The sequence below is a fragment of the Mus caroli genome, unplaced genomic scaffold (genome assembly GCF_978045245.1).
Source record: "Mus caroli unplaced genomic scaffold, Mus_caroli_1 scaffold_2, whole genome shotgun sequence".
NCBI lineage: Eukaryota > Metazoa > Chordata > Mammalia > Rodentia > Muridae > Mus > Mus caroli.
The window spans coordinates 3,425,952-3,448,221 of NW_028227257.1; the positions used below are offsets into that span (position 1 = coordinate 3,425,952).

The following is a 22,270-nucleotide window of genomic DNA, read 5'->3' on the forward strand; positions in this document are numbered from 1 at the left end:
AACCTCCTGGTGCCTGGGTCTCCAATAGAAACCATCATAAGGGTGTGGGTAGATCTGATCATTTCAGAGCTTGCTTAGTAGTACTAGGGGTTGAACCCAGGGCCACCCTGCCACGGAACCACATCTCCAGCCCTTGTTTTAAACATGAACCTAAGGGAAGAACCAGCCATATGAAACCCAGGAATGTCTCCTGCAGACATCAGCAGGGGAAGGGGATAGTATCCAACTGGCAACTAAACAGGGGAGTTGGTGGCCTTCCATGTCACCCTTGTGAAATGCAGCAGGGCTGTTCTTTGCACTGGATGTCAGAACCCCAAGGTTCTGGGGGGAAAATGATCATGATCTAGTGACACAGGGATGTGGGGAACTGTCTTACAAATATCTAAGAAGGTTGGCAAGACCAGTATTAACAAATGTCTTATTAAATATCTACACAATGAAACGCTTTGTTCTCCTTGTTAATTGCTGGATCTGCGTTCATGAATATCGCATGAGTGTTTTATTACTTTTGGAAACAACGTGCTGGAGAGCATCTTGCAAGGCAAGAATTTGCAAATGTGTACCGCAAGACCAGAGGAAAGCCAGAGGAGCTACCACTGGAGACTCGCTCACTTAAAACTTCTCAGGAGCGTCTGGTTAATGTGTTTGTCCTAGCGCGGAGCATGCAGGCATCATGTGTTTGCTCTGAGCTGGGTTCCCAAGGAGAGTGCCTAAGGGAAGGTGCCAAGCCCAGGTTCCTCAGAAGAGCCTGGAAGCCAGGGTTGCAGTCTGTTTTAGTTATGAAACTCTGTTGTTAGAGCCCGGAGCAGCTTGGTGCCACTAGCATGGCTGGGTGTCAATAAAACAGACAGTTGGGCCAGATTCCTCCATGTTAGTCATTTTCTTTCTCTTGGCTTACATATAGAAAGACCTGATGACCATTTATTAAACCTAGACAACAACTAAGACTCAAAATATGTTTTGTTTTATTATTTGTGTGTGCATGCATGATGTGTATTCATGGATACACATGTCACGGTGTGCATATTTAAGTCAGAGGACAAACGTTTTTGAGTCAGTATTTACAAACTTTTTTGAGGCAGTTTACAGACTTTAAAAAGGGCACGTGCCCTTGTGTATACGTTTTAAAAGAATGCTCCTACCCTGTCCCACCCATCCCACTTCTACCATAAAATTTATACGAACACCAGGTGGACAAGAAAATCCAGTAAAATGTTATGGTCTTGTTTAAACAAAAAAAAAATCTAATCAGAACATATTTCTTCAAAAATTTTAAAATCCTTTTACTATACCGATAGGAGGAAGTTAAATCATGGTGTGTCTTAGATTTCAAAGCACGTTCTGTTTATACGATTTTAAGCTTAATTATTTTTTCTCAAAATAACATAGCTGGCTTAGCTAATCAAAGCATGGAAAGGGACTGTTATCTTTTTAAAACATCACTGAAAGTACTTATTACAAATACTCTAGGAAATGCTTTCCCATCTATTAGCCTTCTCCACTTAAAATGAAGCAGAATGACAATTACAGAAATGTAAATAATCTTTTCAAAACCCATTTTCATTTCCTCCCAGAATTGCTTACTGCTAGCCCCAACAGCCAGGTGATCTATGGATTGGATTTTCACTTTCCATCTGAGCTGGGACATGAACAGATGCAAAGAATACATGATTCGACTTAAGTTTTTCCGGAAAATCTGATAAATCCCATTTGTAAAGAATATAACCCACCATTCTACTTTGTTTTATCAAAACATTGAGTTCGGATCCATAGTTGGTCCTCATCCTAAGACCCTGTCTTAGGTTTCTCCATACTGCTGTGATAAAACACTCTGACAAAAGCGACTTAGAGGAGGAAGGGTTTATTCTGGCTCACAGTTCAAGGGTACAGTTCATCATGGCAGGAAGTCGAGGTGGCAGGAGTCTAAAGCAGTCAGTCGTGTTCTTCTGAGATCAGCAAGCAGAGAGTGGTGAATGCTGATGCTCAGCTTGCTTTCTCCATGTACACAGTCCATGATCCCAGCCGGGGAATGGCATCACCCACAGCCTAGGGAATGGTGCCGTCCACAGTGGACAGCTCTTCCCATCTCTTTTAACCCAAACAAGATAAACCTCCACTGACATGCCAGAGGTACATCTCCCAGCTGTTTCCCAAGTGACTGTAACACAAACCACTGCAGACTAGGAAGTGACTAAGAATAAAGAACAAAAGGAGAGGTCCATGAAATAGTGGCCATTTTCCCAAATCATGCCCCTCATACACCTTTATGAAGGAACTCTTGATGTAAAACACATTGCTTCAGATGGAGTAGATTTTGAGCCCGAGCAGCCCAGCAACTTGGGGGAGAGGTCCTGCTCCAAGAAGGTAAGAGAGCTGAGGGTCTCAGCTCCTTCACACTCTCCCTCCTCTCTGTAAACATGAGGCAGGTAGCCAGTGTCACCTTCCAGAACATCAATACTCTGGAGCTTCTGAGAAAAAAGCCAGAGAAGGAGACGTTTACTATTACAGACTCGCAGACAGCATCAGGGTCCTCTTCGCTGGAAAGTCTCTGAAGTGCATGTGGGAAGAAGGCCTCGGCCCTACAGACTCAGCTGCAGCAGCAAGCTGAAGCAGGATGTGTTGTCTGCTTCTTTTTCACTATTTCAATGATGATGGTAACCAACCAACGGGCTGATAGAGCCCCAGGACTTCTTACCCTTCTTGCTGCCCTGGGCACTCATCCTCAGCACAGTACTGAACCTCCCATATCCTGAATACTTCCTGCTTATAGCTCACCTGGATCTTCACTTGGGCCAGTGTCCTCTCTTTTTCCATCCTTACCATGTTTCTTGTTTGAGGACCCTTCCTAACACACAAATGCCCTTCCAGTCTACCCACTCTTCACTGTCTCCTGGAAAGGGTGGTCCCCGCTTAGTCTGCCCTTAAACATCATTCTGTCTACTCCCACAACATTCTGATCTCCCATCATTCTGTCTACTCCCATTCGCATGCACAAGTCATGGTGTCACACATTTCCTCACAAAGGTGATGGGTGATCACTTTCAGTCTGGGACACTTGATATCATCACATCCAGAACCAAAGACTACCTCATCTTGCCTGGGCTACTACACAGGGAAAGACACACAGACCTCATGATAAACATCCCTGAGAATGCCTCTTCTTGCCCTCCAACCACCTTCTTTACAAGAGTTCCTAAGCATCATATCACAGAGGCTGACACATGACAATCCTGGGGACAAACCCAGCCCAACACTTGTTGAAAATAAAGTTTTCTTGCAATACAGCCAAGCTTCCAAGCCAATAGGGCAGCCATGTATGAGCTTGGCCATACACAGATGTTAGACTTGGCCCTCAAATCCTAAAGCATTTCTTATTTGGATTTTTACAGGAAGTTGGTTAAAAGACTACATCAGATGATCCTAGAAGCTATAGGGATATATTTATCTAATGAACATAAAATATGACAAAAATACTTCATAATTTCATGAACACCATTGGTTAGCTCACAGTATCACCAAAAGTTAACCAAAATGTATGCTGAATTATGGTGATTGGGTAAGGCATTCTAGGGAAGGCTGTGTGAAGCCCTGAACGTGTGATACCCTAGTATGGCTCACACCATGGCATCCCCAGCAGTGCAACAGTGTATAGAATCCTTGTATTGCTCCTGGCTCCCCATCCACTACTCCTTCACATACATGGTTCTGTTCCCTCCTCTCCAATGTCTTGGCCACTGCCTCAGGCCCTTTCCCCTCTCCACTTACTGTAGAAGAAAATACAAGGAGTCAAGTAATCAACTCCTATTCACAGAGGCACCTGAGGGACCTCATTTCCTGCCTTCTGGATATGCACAGTGGCTGAGTATAACCTGTGGACGACCGGCATCAGGAATAGTGACCTGGCCACAAGGCCTGTGGTGACCCTCCATCCTAGTCACATGTCCTTGGGTTCTTCCTAGGTGATAGAATCACATATGGATCAGAGATACTGGGTCATGAATCCCATTTGGAAGCTTCCTTCTGATGCTTCCCAACTGTGATGTGAGCAAGAAGCAGGGGTCTTCCTATTAAGTCGCACTGACAGGAAACAGGTCTTCCTCTTCCTCTCCATACAATACATCCTCTCTCCAATCCCCATACTCTTGTCCATGCTCTGAATTTTCCAGCCTCTGGCCTAATTGGATTCCCCCAATAGCATTTCTTGGCCTTTAAATCCATAGCAATAGTCAAATTCCAAGTAAGAAAGTTCTTCTGCCTGACCGGACCTGTCTTCCTACCCTGTCTCTGTGCACAGACCCACCCCTCACATGTGGGGCTTTAGGTATGCTGAGTCACTGGCTCCCTCTCCTGGCCTCTGCTGCTCTTCTCCATCAATGAGGGTCCCTGCTGACAACTTCCTGCCTGTAAACTCCAGCTTGGTGTTCAGGGCCCAGACATCTCTCTAGCAGCATTTCCTGTTTTTGTTGTTGTTGTTCTGAGTCACTTAAGAGTTTAATGGGTAGGTGGGCAGGTAGAAAGATAGAGAAATGTATAGAGATATGAATGGATAGATAGTAGAGAGAGGGTTAGTAGAGAGATGCAGGGAGGAAGGGAAAGAGAGAGGGGGAAAGGTAAGGATGAAGGGACAAACATATGGAGATATGTATATGTGTATGCACAGAAGGATGAATGGATAGGTGGGTGGATGGATGGATGGATGATAGATGAGTCGGTGGATGGGTGGATGGTGGGTAGATGGATGGGTGGATGAGTTGATGATGGATGAGTGGATGGTAGATGGATGGGTGGGTGGATGGGTGGATAGATGGATGGATGGATGAATGTGTGGGTGGGCCAGTGGATGAATGGGTGGATGGATGATGGGTGGATGGATGAATGGATGGAAAGCAAAAAGAGAGAAGTGGATAGATAAATAGCAAAGAAATGGAGGGTTGGAAGAGGAGCTTCATCCTATTTCTAGGATGGCATGATCTGAAACTGAGCCACGTCCATCAGTTACGCTGGCAATGGGTCCAGTGGGTCTTGCTAACCTGCCCTTAGCTAAGAGGGACTCATATACCTTGAATGGAGATGATTGTAGTTGGAACTTGGAATGTGAAGGTTCAGAGCATGATATGGGAAGTGGATTAAGGCCCGGGGAGGGAAAGCTGGGAACTCTGAAGACCTGATGCACATGTTTTCTTAGTGCCAATCATCAATTGTACTCTCAGCTGGTGGCCAGCTGTTCTCTAGTTCCCTCTGTGTCACAAGAGCCCTGGTCCCTCCACAGAGCCGAAACCCAGCCTCCTCTATGCATGGAGTCGGGTGCCCACAGACAGTAGTGGATCACACACACCTGCTGGGGCTGTTATCTGAGGGCTGTGGCCAGCACCCTGCTGCCATCCACTCCATCTCCAGGTAGTGGAGAAGAATGGGAACTCTTTTAGCTGAGACCTGGCCCAGATGTTAGGAGTCCAGTCACGTCCGTTGGGCAAAGCTAAATAGATAATTCATGACAGACCTGCTATGTGCAGAGCAAAACTGAATCAGCAGCAGGGGCTGTGCTTCAAGAATTCAACTTCAAACCCCTAAGGCTGGAGGCCAAGCAGCAGGGTTCCGCACCCTGACTCAGCAATTCCAGCGTCCCCTAAGATCAATAATTCATCACAAACCACCGGGTAAGTTTGAAGGCTCGTGAGAGGAGAGAACTGCTCTTCTCATCTGAGCTTTGAGTTTCCCTTTTCTCTTCTCCTCACACTATGGAACTCGGGGCTTAAGTTGTGATGCACAATGCTGCTTGTCTGGCTACCATGGGGAAGGGGGAGGGGCTCCTCTAGCAGAATGTAGCCTTCTCCTGCCTAGATGCATAGGGACCTGTAGCCCTGTCTGTACTGCCTGCTGGGCTTCAGCTAGGTATGTGCACACATGAAAATGGTTAGCTCATGTGATGGTCATGAGGTTGTGTGTGTAGGTGCATGGCTTCATTTGTGCACAGAATCTCTAGCAATGGGGTAGAACTAACTGTCCAACTGTGCTTCATGGTTAGGAAGTCCAGGCCTCACTGATATTGCTCAGTAGCCAGGTAGGCTGGTTTGGACTCTGTGGCTTATATTCTAGCCCCAGATACGTTCCTCATAGCTCTCCCACCAAGAAGACAGTGGCCTATGCCCAAAACACAGTTCTGCCCTCATAGTCAACAATCTGAGGGAGGAGCAGTGACCCATGCTAAGCCCCAGCTCCATCCTCATAGCTCAACCATATGGATAGCTTCCCTGGTCCTTGGTTTTCAGGCCAACCTTTCTCCTGGAGCTTTTGTAACAAATGCATATTTAATTTTCCACTGATTACTCTCCTGAAGAGTGCTGAAGTGATATCAGGGCCAGGGCTATTGGAGGGGCTCTTGATTGTGTTTGGAGCCTGAAGACTGACCTCACCAATGGGAAATGATGGAATGATGGAAGGCAGGGCCTGATTGGAGGAAGCGGGTCACTGGGGCTGTATCATTGCAGGCTTTCTTTAGTCCCAGCTCCTCCTTACTGCTCCTCACTTGATCCTGGCAGCCTTGAGTTGGGCACCTTTGCTGTGCTATGATTCCCCACCACCATGATGTTCAAGTGTTCAAAAGGTTCACAGCAATGGGGACAGCCAACATGGGCTTTGAAGCAGAGTCAAAATATGCCCTTCCTGGCCTCCCCTCAGGTTTTCTTGCTGTTGTTTTGCTTTGTTTTCCTGTTGGCTTCTTTGCCTGAGATGGAAATGAGGCACATTGTAAGGATAGGGCTCCCTCATAGAAGTTCTATGTGGCTGAGAGAAACAGAGAGGGGCAGAGACAATGAGACAAAGATACAGAGAGGGAGAGAAGAGAGAGACAGAGATAGAGATATTACGGCTCCTCGAGGATCTTCCCTTCAGTGATCAGGACCTGAGAAATGGTCTTCCAGCCCAGATCTGGACAGAAAATCTCCCCTTCAGGAGCCTGGTGGGTCTGCTTGGATCTGCTTTGCTATGTGTAACAGCGGCTACCAGGAGCTGTATACACTGCAGGACCCAGAGGCAGGAGTGTATGGCAGATACAGAGATGCAGTGCCTACCAGGGGATAGTGGAGAGATACAGAGAAGCCAACCCTGGGAGAGCCCTAAACCTCTGTGACCTATACAGTCAGGCTCACTGCCTTGGGTTATGGGGCCCTGCAGTCCTGTCTCTTGTGTACTTTAGCACCAGAGATGGAGATGGCAGGATATCATGAGGGTGCATAAGACAAGATTCCAAAAACTCAGCTCAGAGGCTCTGATGAGCGCCCCAAGGCCTACAGCATCATTAAGATTCACAAGACAGGGTCCCAGAACCTTAGATGAGAGGCTCTGATGAAGTCTGAAATGATATACATCTGTGGTAGAAGCCACCAGACTATAACATCATGTTATAGCAGCCTTGGTTGACCTGTACAGCAATTTAGGAGAGAGCATGCCCAGTCAGACTCAGAGCAGAGTGGGAAAAACAAAGGGATGATGGATAGTGTAAGGATGGAAAGAGCACCTACCTGGCTCCATGCCTCCACCACTCTTCCTTCCAGCAGCTGCAGGGGCTGCCGTCTGGGCACCATGCGATCCAGATAGACCTGCAAAATGAAGCAGCAGGCTCTAGCCTGAGCAGCACTCACCACACAGCTCCCTGTACCTGTGTCTCCAGTCCTCAGCAGAGACTCAACACTGAGGTAGAACCAGACCAAAGACAAGGGCTTACACTCCCCTCTGTGCTGGAAGAGGGGAGGTCCAGCAAGGGCCACTGCCAGATCTTCCACACCAAGGTAAAAACACTCTTGAAGGGAAGGAGTCTATCCAGCAGCAGCAACAGGGTCCCTCCCATGAACCGCATCCCTTGGGGGAATCTCTGTGTATGGTTGTGTTCCCCAAAATCCCTTCTTGTGATTCCCCTTGGCCTTGCTCATGGCCAGCGCGGGACATTCTCTGAGGTGGGCACAAGGGTGTTTGCTAGGTTAATGCATCCATCTGACCTTTAAGAGCTGTCCAAAGAGCAAGTGTACAACAGTAGGGAGTTCCCCAGCTCAACCCCATGCCAAGTCCTGTGTGGAGGCCAGCCAGTTGCTGGGAACATGGCTGTCAACAACTTTAATCTCAATTCACACCGTGCATGTGGTAGGCAAGCACCCGAGAGTAACAGAAACATGAAGAGCCATGAATGACATGAAGCAATAAAAGTCTTTCACCCAGCTAGAGCCAGAAAGGCCACTTAGGACAAGAATCATAAGAAGGGAATGAAAGGGCTACAGGGCAAGGGCATGGAGGAGAGGAACTACAGGGGATAGGAAGAGGGACACAGGGCAGGGCTGGGAGAGAAGGGGCCACAAGGTGAGACATAGGGGAGGGGCTACAAAGTGGGGGAGGGGCCACAGAGTGGGTATGGGTGGGTAGAGGCCACAGAGCAGATGGGGAGGAGCCACACAGTGGGGATAGGGGTGGGGGGAGGGGCCACATGGTGAGGGCAGGAGTAAGGGACCACAGGACAGGGCAGGGGAGGGGCCATAGGACATGGGGGGGGCATGGGGCAGAGGGCATGGGGCATGGGGGGTTGTGGGGTGAGGCAGAGGCATTTCCGGGTGGAAGAGAAGTAAAAGCCCCAAGCAAGGAAGAGGGTTGATGGGTTCTCATGTGATTGGAGAAGGAGATCCCAAAAAATGTCACAAAGGAGGGGAGGAACAAAAGAGATGGAGGCTGTCTCAGGGCAATGACAAGCTGCTAGGAACTGCAAAGTGTAAGTGGCACGCTGACCTCTGCCTATAAAGCAATCACAGCCCTTTGAGACTAAGATGACTTACTTGAGTTTAGAAATGTCCAGTCCCAAATGGCATACATAAGACAATAAGGTCTAGGCCAATTTAATATCTCCTGGATGACAGATCTGTGCACTTGTCTACACACAGAGATGTATGCACAAGACCTGAACATACATACACACATACACGTGAGAATACATAGCTTTCAGTGTGCTCACCACATTGAGAGATTCAACCACAGAGACAATTGTGGACTGACACCCACAGTCCTGGGTACACTGCCTGCCTGCTTCCAGGGATAGGAGAACTTGCTTAGATATGGCATCATCGCTGATGGCCCTCAGTTTAGCTCCATGTTCCTCTCTAGGGAGGCCTTCAGACTCAAGCCCTGCGGGTGAAGGGAGGCTAAGGCTCAGAGGTTAAAGGGCTTGCAAAGTAAGCAAGCAGATGGCTGTTCGGATCTCCAAAGCCCACGTGAATTCTGGGTGGGCACTGCAGCATGCCGGTATTTTCAGGTCTGAAAGGCAGAGACAGGGCTGGGGGGATCCCTAGATCAAGCTGACTAGTGAGACCAGCCATGCCAGGGAGCTCTGGGTTAATTGGAAGGCCCACCTTAAAAGAGCTGGGCAGGTGAGTGAGGATGATTGTGAACATCAACAGCTGTCCACAGGTGTGCACACCAGAGTGTGTGAAACACACACACACACAAACACACACATGCACATGCTTGCACACACACAAACCCATGAACACACACTCACACACATGCATACACACACAGGAACATGCACATACACACATGCACACAGACACACACTCAAGCGTGCACACTCACAGGCATGCATATACATGTGTATATACACAATGCACACACACACACACACACACACACACACACACACCACAGAAGGTGAGGAATGCAGGCTTTGTATATAACACAGAACCCCAGGGTCTATCATGCCTTTTCTAATCCTGGCTGGAAGACAGCCTGGCTTCTTCCCAAAGACTCAATTTGGTTTTGCCTTGAGCCAACTTAGCATCCTAACACCACACTATAGGAGGCTCTTCCATAGCCAGGACAGTGGCATCTCCTGACTTGGCACCTCTCTGGTCTCAGCCCCTGGCCCTGGGTCATATGATCTTGTCATCACTCACTAGTACTTCACTTCCTCTTAGGTGTTTATGGATTATGTCAACTGTGTTCTTTAACATTACTTTTGCAATATAACTGAAAGTGGTCGTCATCATTTTGAATCCCATCTGGGATGACAAGCCAATTGGCTTTTATGAACCTTGAGTTAAGTTTTTTTTTTTTCTTGTGTCTAATGAATCGACAAGAATTTTCATAGGCTGACCAGAGATGCTCAAATGCTGATGATATATGGGGTGATTCCAGGGACATACCAAACATTTCTTGATTCTTCAAAGAGCAATTCCCAACAAGGGGAGAACTGGGTTTTAGGAAATGTTCCTCTGCAACTTCACCGCAGTAATCAAGTGCTATCAGGTTTTATCAGAATCATTATTTGAACCCATCACTTTGGTTAATAAGTGGGAGTTATATAAATACCCCATCAAATACAGGCTTTAATAAAAGCCTCCTCTCATTTGCCTTGTTTAGAATGGATGGTTGGTAGGATTTCACTGAAAAAGAAGGATTCAGCTACCAAAGATGCTCCGAGAAGGGATGGATCGATTAGATGATCTCTCCCACCCACCCTATCTCCAGCAGCCTGACATCTCAAAACGCCTGCCAGCGCAAAGACAAACACAAATGCATCCGCTAGGATCAAGTATGCAGCAATTCAGCAGCCAAGGAATCTGCAAGGACCGATGCCCATGTGCCTTTCTGTGTGCTTAACTACTTGGGGTGTGTGTGTGTGTGTGTGTGTGTAGTGCAGTACATTTATGTCTCTGGTGCATGCATGTATGTGTGAAGGCTTAAAATTGATGTCAGCTGTTGTTTTGGCCACTCTACATTTATCTTATTTTTAAAATGCATTAGTTGTGTGTCTGTGGCCACATGTGTGTGTATGACTGCGGCTGTTGTCCTGTCCGTGCCACGGAGTGTGTGCAGAGGTCAGAGGACAACTTGAAGGAGTTGGTTCTTTACTACCACCTACCATGGATTCCTGGATGGAACTTTAGTCATCGGGCTGGGGTGACAATCATTTTGCCTTCTGAGCCATCTCACTGGCTCCCAACCTTCACTTTGTGAGACAAGGTCCCTCAGTAAACCTTAAACTTATCAGTTTGGCTAGGATGACTGATCAGTGAATGAGCCTCAGGGACACATCTAACCGCAGTGCTCACTCAGAACCTTATGCTTGCTGGGCACCTTACAGACTGAGCCACCACCTTGGTTCTGTCTCAACCCTTTCTAAGCCACGCGTGTTGGGTGTTGACTGTATTTTGAAACTTCCGTCTCTCCACTTATTTTAGTGGCTTTGACCAGGCAGTGCCTGTGGTACCATGCATTTCTACTTACCGGGGTGGAAGACAGCAAATTTTTCACTCCTCTTGGCTCAAAGAAAGTGTCACAACCCTTAAATTTAAGGAAAAAAAAAGAAAGATATTTTGCTGATTTTATATAAATCAGAGGCAGAGGTAAATGCATGGCTGGGAGTCCTTGAGATAACTCTGTTTTTCTTGGTTAAAAGGGAGAGCACTGAAGACAGCAGCGAAGGCACTCACAGCCGAGAGCCCGCACATAGGGACACTCACAGCAGAGAGCCCACACATGGGGACACTCACAGCAGAGAGCCTACACATGGGGACACTCACAGCAGAGAGCCCACACATGGGGACACTCACAGCAGAGAGCCCACACACAGGGACACTCACAGCAGAGAGCCTACACATGGGGATACTCACAGCAGAGAGCCCACACATGGGGACACTCACAGCAGAGAGCCCACACACAGGGACACTCACAGCAGAGAGCCTACACATGGGGATACTCACAGCAGAGAGCCCACACACAGGGACACTCACAGCAGATACTCACAGCCTGTACACAGGGACACTCACATCAGAAAGCCTGTACAAAGGGTTACACGTTGTATGGTTTGGGAACCAGGATTCTGTTTGGTCTCAGAGTAGGATTGTTTGCTAGCATGCTTTTAATCTTAGAGATTGAGCTCTGGTGCCCTCAGATGGACACAAGAAACTGCTTTTGTCTGTGGAAGAGCTGAGGTGTGCTTTGTTTGGTAAGAGCTATCAAACAAGTGGCATGTATGTGGGGTGGGGTCACTGTAAGCGGGACCCTCCTGCCTCTGCCTTCCCAGGTTTGGGGTCACAAGTGGCCAACACGCTTATTTGTTTTATGTGGGTTCTAAAGCTTGACCTCTGACCTCTGGTCCTTGTGTACAGCAAATAGTTTACCAGCTGAGGTACCCCAAACCCTCACACAACAGCCACCAACACAAGTTACAATTGTAAGGAAACTGTTGGGATACACAGCTCTCAGGAGCTGCTTCTCCTCTTGCATTGTTATTGTGGAGGTGTTTGCATTATGGAATCTTCTCGAAGGGCCCTTTCCCTCAAAGGAACTATCTGCCTGTCACTGGTGAGGTGATTAAAGTGAGGAGCAACCTTCTGTAACCTTCCATAGTCCTCAGAGCAGAGGGTACTTGGTCTGCCCATGACAGGATCACACCAAGGTTCTGGGAGAAACGCTGGTTTGTTCTGGGTGATACTTCCTCCCCGGAAGGAGCCAGCCAACCCCAGTGATTCTGAAGGCTTCTCCTGCTCAGAGCCTCAGAGACGCGGACGACTCGGAGGGGAGAGGAGTGGGGAAAGAAGATCCTCCTCCATGGGTATCCGACATACCTGCTGGTGTGAGATGTGGAGTCCAGAGCTCCTGTGACTGACACCGGTCCCTAGTGTGAGTGTCTGAGCTCATGGGGAAAGGTCTAGGAGGGATGCTAGCAAATGGAATGGTTTAGATTTAAGAGGCCTGACTTAAGAGGCCATGTTTGCATAAGATCTCCTCCGTGGTGATTTGAATGAAAATGGCCCCCATCAGCTCGCGAGGAGTGGCACTATTAGGAGGTGTGGCCTCATTGGAGTAGGAAATGTGTCACAGGCCTTTGAAGACTCACATGCTCAAGCCAGGCTCAGTGTGTCTCTCTTCCTGCTGCCCGTTGATGATATAGAACTCTCGGCTACCTGTCCAGCACCATGTCTGCCTGCATGCCATTATGCTTCCTGTCAGGTTGATAATAGACTGAACCATGCTGCCCGCCATGATGATAATGGGCTAAACCTCTGAACTGTAAGCCAGTCCCAGTGAATTGTTTTCCCTTATAAGAGTTGTCTTGGACATGGTCTCTTCACACCAATAAAATCCTAATTAAAATAACCTCTTTATTTTAATTTAGATTGGCCAACCAGTAATAAAGAAAAATTTCAAAGAGGGTCAAGCACACACCCACACCTTAAAGGGAATGCAGCTGGCAGTGGAGCTGGACAGTGGCTTGGAGATTTCACCTTCTTTGCAGCAGACTCTAAAGCACTGAATTAGCAATAGATGTTAAGTGGCTCCTTAGCTTTGAGAAAGTGTGAACAGAGGCTGGTCTAAACATCACCATGAATGTGCTCATTTTATACAAGACCCCAGGAAGGGAACCCAGAGAGGCCAAAATGCCTCAGTTTTCTCCCCTGTAAAGTAAGGACATCCCTGGGGGGTGATTGACTGAAAATGTCCTCCAGAGATTTCGTGTTTGAACACTTGGTCCCTTGCTAGTGCTGCTGTCTGGGGAGGTTGTGTCTCCTTCAGGAAGGAGCTGGTCAGGAGGAAGTGTGTCATTGGGGGCGGGCTTTGAGAGTGTATACTCTCACCCTACTTCCAGTTCCTCCTCGGCTTCCTGTGTGCCAGCAGGATATGATCTCTCGTCTCCTGCCTCTGCTGCTCGCTGCCATACCTCTCTGTGACAGACTCCCCTCCTGTCATACCTGAAGCCGTTCCTCAGCCAGTTGCTTTTGCTCATGGTGTTTTATCACAGAAAAGCAACTAACAGACACAATACCCCTCTCCTGTTCTAGGGTGAACGCAGTGGGCCTGGGCATGCACAGCACAGCACAGCTCAGGGTTGCCGAATGAGTCACACCTAGGTAATGCTCTGGACTCTAGAAACTTCCAGACTAGAGAAGGAAAGAGAAAGCAGTGCCAGCCCACACATCATGGCTGTAATTATGGGCACAAGGCAGACCTCTCAACTTGCAGGGCCGAATGAACAAGGTAAGCAGAGACCCTGGCCATGCCATTCATTTGGCAGCCCAGGCTCAATTTTTGGCTTTCAAAATGGTGGCAGCTACTACTTAGAGAAAGGAACGCTGGACATGTTTGTAAACAGTCCTAAACTACACTGAACTGCACAGGGAGAAGATCTTTCCTCTCCAGGTCCTTGTCCAGAAACCTCATCACATGTGGGCCTGGGAAGCTGCCAGGGGGTTTCTCCTTCAGAACTAATACCAGACAGAGGCTACAGAGGCGTGTTACCTTCGCCCCAGGCTTGGCACTGGCAACAGCTCTGTTGAAGGACAGAGCAGGCATCTGGTCTTCCCCAGCTGGCTGCATCTGTGAAAACCAGAGAAAGAAACATGACGGAGGTCAGAGTTAACTGAGGTCAGTCATTAAGGTCAGCAAGCAACCTAAGGGCGGGCTTTGAGAGTGCTACTTCCCCCTGTGCTTCCTGCGTGCCGTCAACCTAACCTAACCTAACACATATGACAGCAGTGTCACTGGGGAGGAGACATTTGCCCCACACACCTGGATGGTGCATTTGCAAGAGGGGATGCTTTACTGATTGTTATTTGCGGTGGCTGGTGGGGAGGCTGAATCATATCAGAAGACCCCAGACCTCAAAAGTCTCCCTCTCTTAAGGTACGTGCAATGGCCTGCAGGTTCATTCTATCCTCACGTGGCAGAAATCACCCCCGAGAGACTCCAACATTGATGGGTGCCTCAGTGAGGCCCACCAGCCTCCCCATAGACAGGGTGGGGTGGGGATCCACATAATTCCAGCAATCATCCTAGCAGCCAAGTGTGACAACGTGGATGGGTGGCATCTCAGAAGGAGTCTTTCCCAAAGAACAGAATGTCCTTGGTATAGGAGCTATATTGGCTGGCATGGTCACATGAGATGGTGAGACAAATAGGCATGCACGTGTTGGAGTGAGGTCAGCTGCCAGCATACGCTCCACGCTTGTCAGTGTGTGACATGACTTTGATTTAATTAACTTCGAAGTCCATTAGACTGCAGGGGAATGGAAACATCCGACATCATTTTATACACAAAAGCCCAGGCAGGGCCAGCAAGATAACCTAATGGTGGTTGATGCTCACCAACGTGGAATCGAAACTGGGGTTGACTGGCTCTTGGCTCTCAGAGGACTAGAGATGCTGGGACAGAACACTTGGTTTCTAGCTGCTGTTGGGGGAGCTCATGGTATCTTTGGGGAGGGAGGCATGGCACATAGAGGTGGGTCACTGGGGTGGGCTCTTGAAGGTCACAGTACAACTCTGGGTCTGGCCTGAGCTCTCGTACAGTGAGAGTAGGCATTCCAGGTGCTCCTGTCCCCAAGACCCCATTCACCCCAGCCCCTATTCCCTTCCTCACTGGGATGGCTTATATCTCCTGAACCATGAGTCAAGAAAAAGAGAAAAAAAAAACAATCAAACAAAGAACAGCCTGTCTTTGGTGTCCACAAAGAGAAAGTGCATATCTAATGGTCAGAAATGACAGAATTTCATTTTGACATTTTTGCTGTTTCTTAGATCAGGGGAAGACAGAAAGGGGAGCCCATGACATGATCATGGACCACCTGACCCAGCCCAAAGTAGCTACAGGGATGAGACAAGGCTCCGCTTCAGCAGCAGCAGGTGAGAAGATCCAGCCCTTGCTGGTCCTGACTTCATGCAGGTTGAGCTGTGTCGGGTGGTTTCTTGGGCATTGTCCTCCAATCTGCTACCTGGGGAGCTGACTCCATGGCTCCAGGCCACAGAAGAGAATGCGAGCTTGGGTAGCACATGGCTGGCTCAGCTACATGAAGCCAGGAAGACATAAGGCAGAAACTGTCTTGTTCCTGCAAAACCAGGGAGGGTGCTTCTCACGCTCTGTGTTGCAAGAGGATGGAGCAGAGGTTCTGTCTCAGGATGACTGACCGTGGCAGAGAAGCCAACTCATATCCCCGCACCCACCAGGGAGCCATGCAAGGCCACCCAGAAAACCTCAACCTGGCAGAATCATTTCTCCTAAGCTTGGTTTCTCATGCCAGCACTGGGAACACTGAGCTGGATGATTCTGTGTCCCCCAGCTATGGTGATATGTGACTATAGCCCTGAACTCAGCCCACTAGAAGCCCATAGCACCTTCTAATTTCGACCATCAATCGTACCTCCAGGCAATGCCAAGTGTCTCCCCCAGGGCCGAAACTTGGTGTGGTTGAGAAACACTGATAGAAAACACAAATGCCTCTGCCTGTGCTGTGCAATTTTGGAAGAAATGCTTTCCTGTGAGTCACTCAAACGTGAATTAAGAGTAACGAAATGAGGGTCTAGAGAGACAGCTCAGCAGATGCAGGCTCAGTTCTCAGCAACCACAGGGCAGCTCATGACAGTTACAATACATAAGTCCAGTTCCGGGTAATCCAACACCCTCTCTGGGCTCTACAGGTAGTGCACGTGCCTGGCAGACAGACAGACATGCAAACACTCACACATACACACAAAATAAGTAACTCTGTGAAGCCTGTGCTGTACGGGTTTGTGTCACTGACACCACTGCCATGTGACACACTGCTCTGCAGTCACTACCTGGGCTGAAAGGGCTTTGCTTTCCTCGTTATACACAATCAGTGTCTGGTGGCCACTGTCACTTGGGATGAAGCCTCTGAGCCTCTTGGGTCCAAATACGCAGGAGCACCGTAGCAGGCAAAGGAGAGCAGCTGTGATAAAACAGAAAAGAATTGTGCAAGCTCAGCTCTGCAAGAGGCTTCAAGGGAGGCCGAGCTCCGTTCACTTCCACTCAGCTGCTACCTGACAGGTAAACCATCTAAACCATCTCAGGACTGTCTGCGAGGCTTAACAGCGTGTGGGGGAACTCAGAAAGATGCCTACACTTGTGTTGAATTCATTGCTTGATATTAACTGGCCAAGAATATTCTATTGTTTCTTGGACTAACCGGTGCCCTTATTAACCTCAGCCGTGCTCAGGCACCTAGACACCTGTGCACTGCTGTAACCATGGTTACTGCAAACATATGCTCACCTTTGGACCATGTTCCTCTGTGGATTCCATTGTTTACATAATTGCCTGCACATGGAAACTGAATTTCGGTTAATTAGCGTGTCTGGCAACCTCTGACCTGCACTAGCCTGGAGTTCATCCTTATCTCCCACCCGTGCAGAGAATGTCCTGTTGTCCTGTGGCCAGTGAAAGGGGCTGAGCCCCCAGGAAGCACTCACCTGACAGAAACGTAAGTGCTGCACCAACTGGGGACAGGGCCCACCACAGGAGCCATGTGTCCGAAGGCTCCTCACATTCAGAGCCACTGCGGCAGGAGCAGATTCTCACGTGGACTGTCTGCTTCTGGGCGAGGCCCTGTCTGTCAGCTATGAAGAGTGGCACCATGTAATCCCCGGGCGGGACGCTTCTCAGCATTGTGAGTTCAGCAGAGCGGCCTGCAAGAGCAGAAAGACATGAGTGAGCTCATTGGTCCCCTGTGTATCTCCTCGCTACTGCCCAGGGCTGTGGCTCTGAGAGTGGGACAAGACAGAAACTCAGAAAAGCAAGGAGCAGATAGGACAGAAAAGAGGACCCTTGTCCCAGGATCTGGATAGCCTTTCCTGCTGGACATCCATTGATGCATTCAAAATTGCCTTCAACAAGGACAGCGCGTATTTTCCTAACCACACCTCAAATGATGATGCCAGATAAACTGTGCTAACTTGGGCCAAAATGATCCACAGCCTTGAGTTTTCAGCACCCCTTATTCTTGAATATAAACAACACTCCTCATGAACCTATGTTACAACTTTATTGATAGAAGAAATGCCTGTAACCTTTAAACCTTACTGTAAATTATACTATCTAAACAAGCACCTTAAAAATTTCCAGGATCTGACCTACACACCACAGGATCCTGCTCATACCTGCCTAGATCTTTTCAATACCCACATGACCCAACTTAGACCCACAGAGTTCTGCCTCTACCCATAGGGCCTAACCTATACCCATAAGATCCTACCTAAGCCAATAGGATCCTGCCTACACCCACAGGATCCTGCCTACACCCACAAGATCCTGCCTATACCCACAGAATCCAGTCTATACCCATTGAATCCTGCCTACACCCAAAGGATGCTGTCTACACCCACAGGATGCTGCCTACACCCACAGGATGCTGCCTACACCCACAGGATGCTGCCTACACCCACAGGATGCTGCCTACACCCACAGGATGCTGCCTACACCCACAGGATGCTGCCTACACCCACAGGATGCTGCCTTTGACTCATCCACGCTCCTGTAAGAACCCCCATCTTGTCAAGCTGGGCTAGGATGAAATCCTCCCTTTGGCCCGTCAGTCTCTCTAGCTGGGATAAATAGACATTTCTTTACATCTTCCCCACAAAAGCTCATGTGGTGACATGCTCTTGGGCTCAAAGAGCATCGTTCACATTGTTATAGCCATGGCTGCTGTCCACTCCAAGGACAAGGACCCAGATGAAAATTGGGAGAGAGAAGAGAACAGACAGACACATCTGAGTGTGCAGCCATCTTCATCCATGGTGTCAAGAAGGCCAGTAGTGACAGCAGGCATGTAACACTCCACTGAGGCAAGTTCACCCCAGACCTCATGTCCAGAGTCCTTTCTGACAGAGCTGGTCTCCCACAAAATGCACTCTAGACTTTAGACTCTCCAAGTGTACTTGAGACTAGATGACTTAGTGTCCCCCACCCTAAATCACACTTTGTTCCAGTCTGGATTAGCCTCCAACACATACCAACCTTCCCCCTGCTTTGTCCTCAGCATCCAAGTCTCTTCCACGTCTCCCTGAGCATTGTCCAAATCAAAAGTAAAGGGGTCAGCGTAGGGGTCCAGGTCTGCATCCTCAGCTTCTAACAGCAGGGGCTGGCTCCCAGCCGACTCACAGACCTCCAAGTGTCGGGAATGGGGCTGGAGGGTTGGAGCATTGTCGTTGACATCAGATAGGAAAAGCATCAGAGTCCCCGTGCCAGTCAGCGGGGGAAGGCCTTGGAGAGGACAGAACCCAGGCAATAGAAGTTACAATATTAAAGAGAGAGGGTAAGCATGAACTTACAGAACAGTAGTGTCAGTAGCTCCTCAAGAGTGGGGTGCCTGTGAGAGTCCATAGCCTCTCTGTCAGGGTGTGGCCCTGCTTGGTAGACCCCTCCAGTGCAATTATGATCACTCGTAGACTCTCGCGCAGACACACACACACACACACACACACACACACACACGTATCGGAGTATTGGGCAGCATGAACTCTTCCTGATGGGTTTTAAAAGAAGAAGTAGGAATAGAATCACATGTCCTGTCAGTCGGTCATGGTACCTGCAACGGTGCTGGGAAGGAATGGGTACCTGTCAAAGGGGAGCATGGAGGATCCCCAGGGAAGATGAGGTCAGCTCCGGCCTGTGGGGACATTGCCTATGATGACAGACTACACCATCTTATAACATGTACTGGGGAAAGCTGGGAAAAGGAGGCTGTGATGCTACAACCACACGTGAGTCTAGTAGGTGGCTATTCAGATGCTAACAGCTTTGTGGGTCACGGAGGATGGATCTTCCCTTATGATCAGCAGTTGGTGAAAACAGGGACAGAAATGCAGGACTCTGGCCCAAGGTGGAGACATGGCAATCAATCAGACTGCCTGTTGGTCATTGCTACCCACTAAAGGTTTTCTGGTGAAGAGCAGAGACCTTACAGCACTGGAAAGGGAAATTCCCCCTCAGGGAAGGGCCAGGTTTAGAGACTATAGGAAAAGTGTAAGAGGCCTGACCAACAGTGAAAGCTATTGGTGGTCTCTCTGGCCACTAGCCACTCTCCTCCAAGCATAACTTGCTTTCCTCCTCAGTGGGCCCTACGGCCACTGTCCGCTCTCATTCATTCAGGTGCCCACTTTCCTCTGTAATAAACTCTCTTGTCTCTCCACTCCAGGACATCATTTCTGAGTTATTCTGATGGACTGGGGACCCCAAGGGAGGGCAGGATAGGACCATGGCAACAAATTTATGACCATTTAGAAATCACCTTTGTAATTAAAAATAGATTAGGGAATCATGAAGCCATCCATAACAGAATCATGGAACCCTGAGTGCCGAATGGCTGACTTCCCTTCCTGTACATCGGCTAGCATCTCGCTTCCCTAACATTCTACCAGATAATTATGCAAATGAACCGGGCAGGTCCACAGTGCTTAGGCTTTCATCCACAGAGTTCTTTAAGTACGATCCTTAATGTTACTTGAAAATGTTCACACATGCAGCTTTATATTTGGATGCGTTTAACTTCAGCCTTGTGGGAATATTGAGAAATGTGCTAAGGCATGTTTTAAAAATCACTCGTCCTGGTTTATGACAAATGTGTTCCACTCAGTCACATTTGCTGGAGCTTACAAGCCATCCCAGGTACGGGAAACTGCTAAATATTTATCACACATCGTTGGGCTTGACAAAGAGCTACTGCATTATCTTATGGGCAGATGAGACAGGTGGGCGTGATTGCAGACTCCTCGCTAGCTTAATTGTCTCTGCTGAGTGAACACTGCCCCTCTTTCAGCAGTATCGGTCCCTGGTTTACCATTATGGGAGTTATTATCAAAAATAATCTCTAGCATAGAGTCAAAGTGAAAGCAATGTTTATTTTATAATTTCCTCAGTGATGCTAAAAATGGCCTCCCTCAGGAGGCTAGAGCCAGCACTGTTCATTCCCAGTCTTGCCTCCCCACTCACCATTGTCAACCGCATGGACGATGATTGTATAGAAACTGTCATTCACATGAGGGGACTCCCGGTCTATTTGCCTCTTGGTGGTCACCACTCCTGACTTCTCATCCACGGTCACCCAATTTGCTGGATCATGAACCAGTTTGTATCTTGTAAAAAGAACACACACAAACACACACATTTTTCTTTTAACTACGAAGTTTTACCACAAGACAAATCATAGGCATGGTGGTATATGCTTGTCATCCCAGCACTTGGGATAGAGAGTCTAGTGACCATGAGTTCAAGACCTTGCCTCAAAAAATATTTTTAATAACAAATTGAAATATATTATAAAACTTCTGTGGTGGTTTGAATAAGAATGACCACGTAGGCTTGGTCACCTCAGAGTAGCACTGTTTGAAAGGATTAGGAGGTGTGGCCTTAGTGGAGGAAGTCTGTCACTGGGAGTAAGTTTGAGGTTTCTGAAGCCCAAGCTAAGCCAGAGGTTCTTGCTTTTCCTGCTGCCTGTAGATCTGGATGAAGAACTCTTGGCTACTTGTCCAGCTTTATGCCCATCTGCATGTTTCCTGCTACCATGCTAACGGACTAAACTTCTGAAACTGCAAGCAAGCCCCAATTAAATGCTTTCCTTTTCAAGAGTTGCCGTGGTCATGGCATCTCTCCACAGCCATAGAAACCCTAAGGTAACTACAATTCCCACTGCAAGTAATTCAAAGACAATTGAAACCCAAGTACTCATCTACATACTCTGAGCTCGAAGGCTTGGGATGACAGAGAAGACTTCAACACTGTGCCAAGTCTAAGATCACTAGAATAAGTTTCTTTCTCCTAGGAGGTGTGCCTTGGGAAACACTTAATATGGGAGCAGAACCAGTCTTCAGGTATCAGTAGGTGGTGGCTTCCTGCTCAGTACAGCATACCACAGACACACAAGTCTGACTCCTCTTGCAGTGTCTGCTTTGTAGCAGATTCCAAAGGATTCCCTCACCTGAGGATCATCTTCCTACTCCTCACCTTGTGGACATGGAACCATTTTAAGCAGTAGACAGAAGACTCTAGGATTTCTGGAAGTGACTGCCATCAGATGACACCCATTGGAAGCATGTCTGGTTGCTAACCACTATGCCTCTGTACCACTATTCCACATTACAGAATGTGTGTACTCAGCCAGAAGCAGCAGCAGCAGCAGCAAAGCTCAGGCAAAGAAAGGGCCAGATGATGGCAGCATCTCTGTGGGCTTTGTCTTCCTCATCGGGGAAAATGCTTCTAACAGGGTTGATCATGATCCCTCTTGATAAACAATGGGCCATAGCTTTTTTTTTCTCATGCACAACTTTACCAAAATTAGGGAAGGTTCCAGTAGTTTCTGTGGTTTTATAATGTTTACAAGCCAAGGGCAGAAACTCAAAAGTTCAGACATAGATTATCTTAGCCCAAAAGTTCCCTCAAGGCAAATTTGGTCATTAAAAAGTAAGTAACTGCAAGCAATGTACATTAGACAGTACAAAG

The 22,270-nt window shown here is 48.1% G+C and overlaps 1 protein-coding gene across 1 annotated transcript in view; it reads right to left on the reverse strand.

Moving 5' to 3' along the window:
- Window positions 1–1,027: 1,027 nt before the first annotated feature.
- The window catches only part of Cdh26 (cadherin 26), a 53,674-nt gene continuing 32,431 nt past the window's right edge, over window positions 1,028–22,270 (reverse strand). The window contains exons 9-16 of the mRNA XM_085831784.1: window positions 20,765–20,907; window positions 18,791–19,036; window positions 17,245–17,460; window positions 16,594–16,724; window positions 14,278–14,355; window positions 11,263–11,319; window positions 7,521–7,598; window positions 1,028–2,468 (exon numbers count right to left, since the gene is read on the reverse strand). Of these exons, the coding sequence (XP_085687910.1) occupies window positions 2,265–2,468; window positions 7,521–7,598; window positions 11,263–11,319; window positions 14,278–14,355; window positions 16,594–16,724; window positions 17,245–17,460; window positions 18,791–19,036; window positions 20,765–20,907 (1,153 nt within the window). The 3' untranslated portion in view covers window positions 1,028–2,264. The remainder of the gene's footprint in view (window positions 2,469–7,520; window positions 7,599–11,262; window positions 11,320–14,277; window positions 14,356–16,593; window positions 16,725–17,244; window positions 17,461–18,790; window positions 19,037–20,764; window positions 20,908–22,270) is intronic.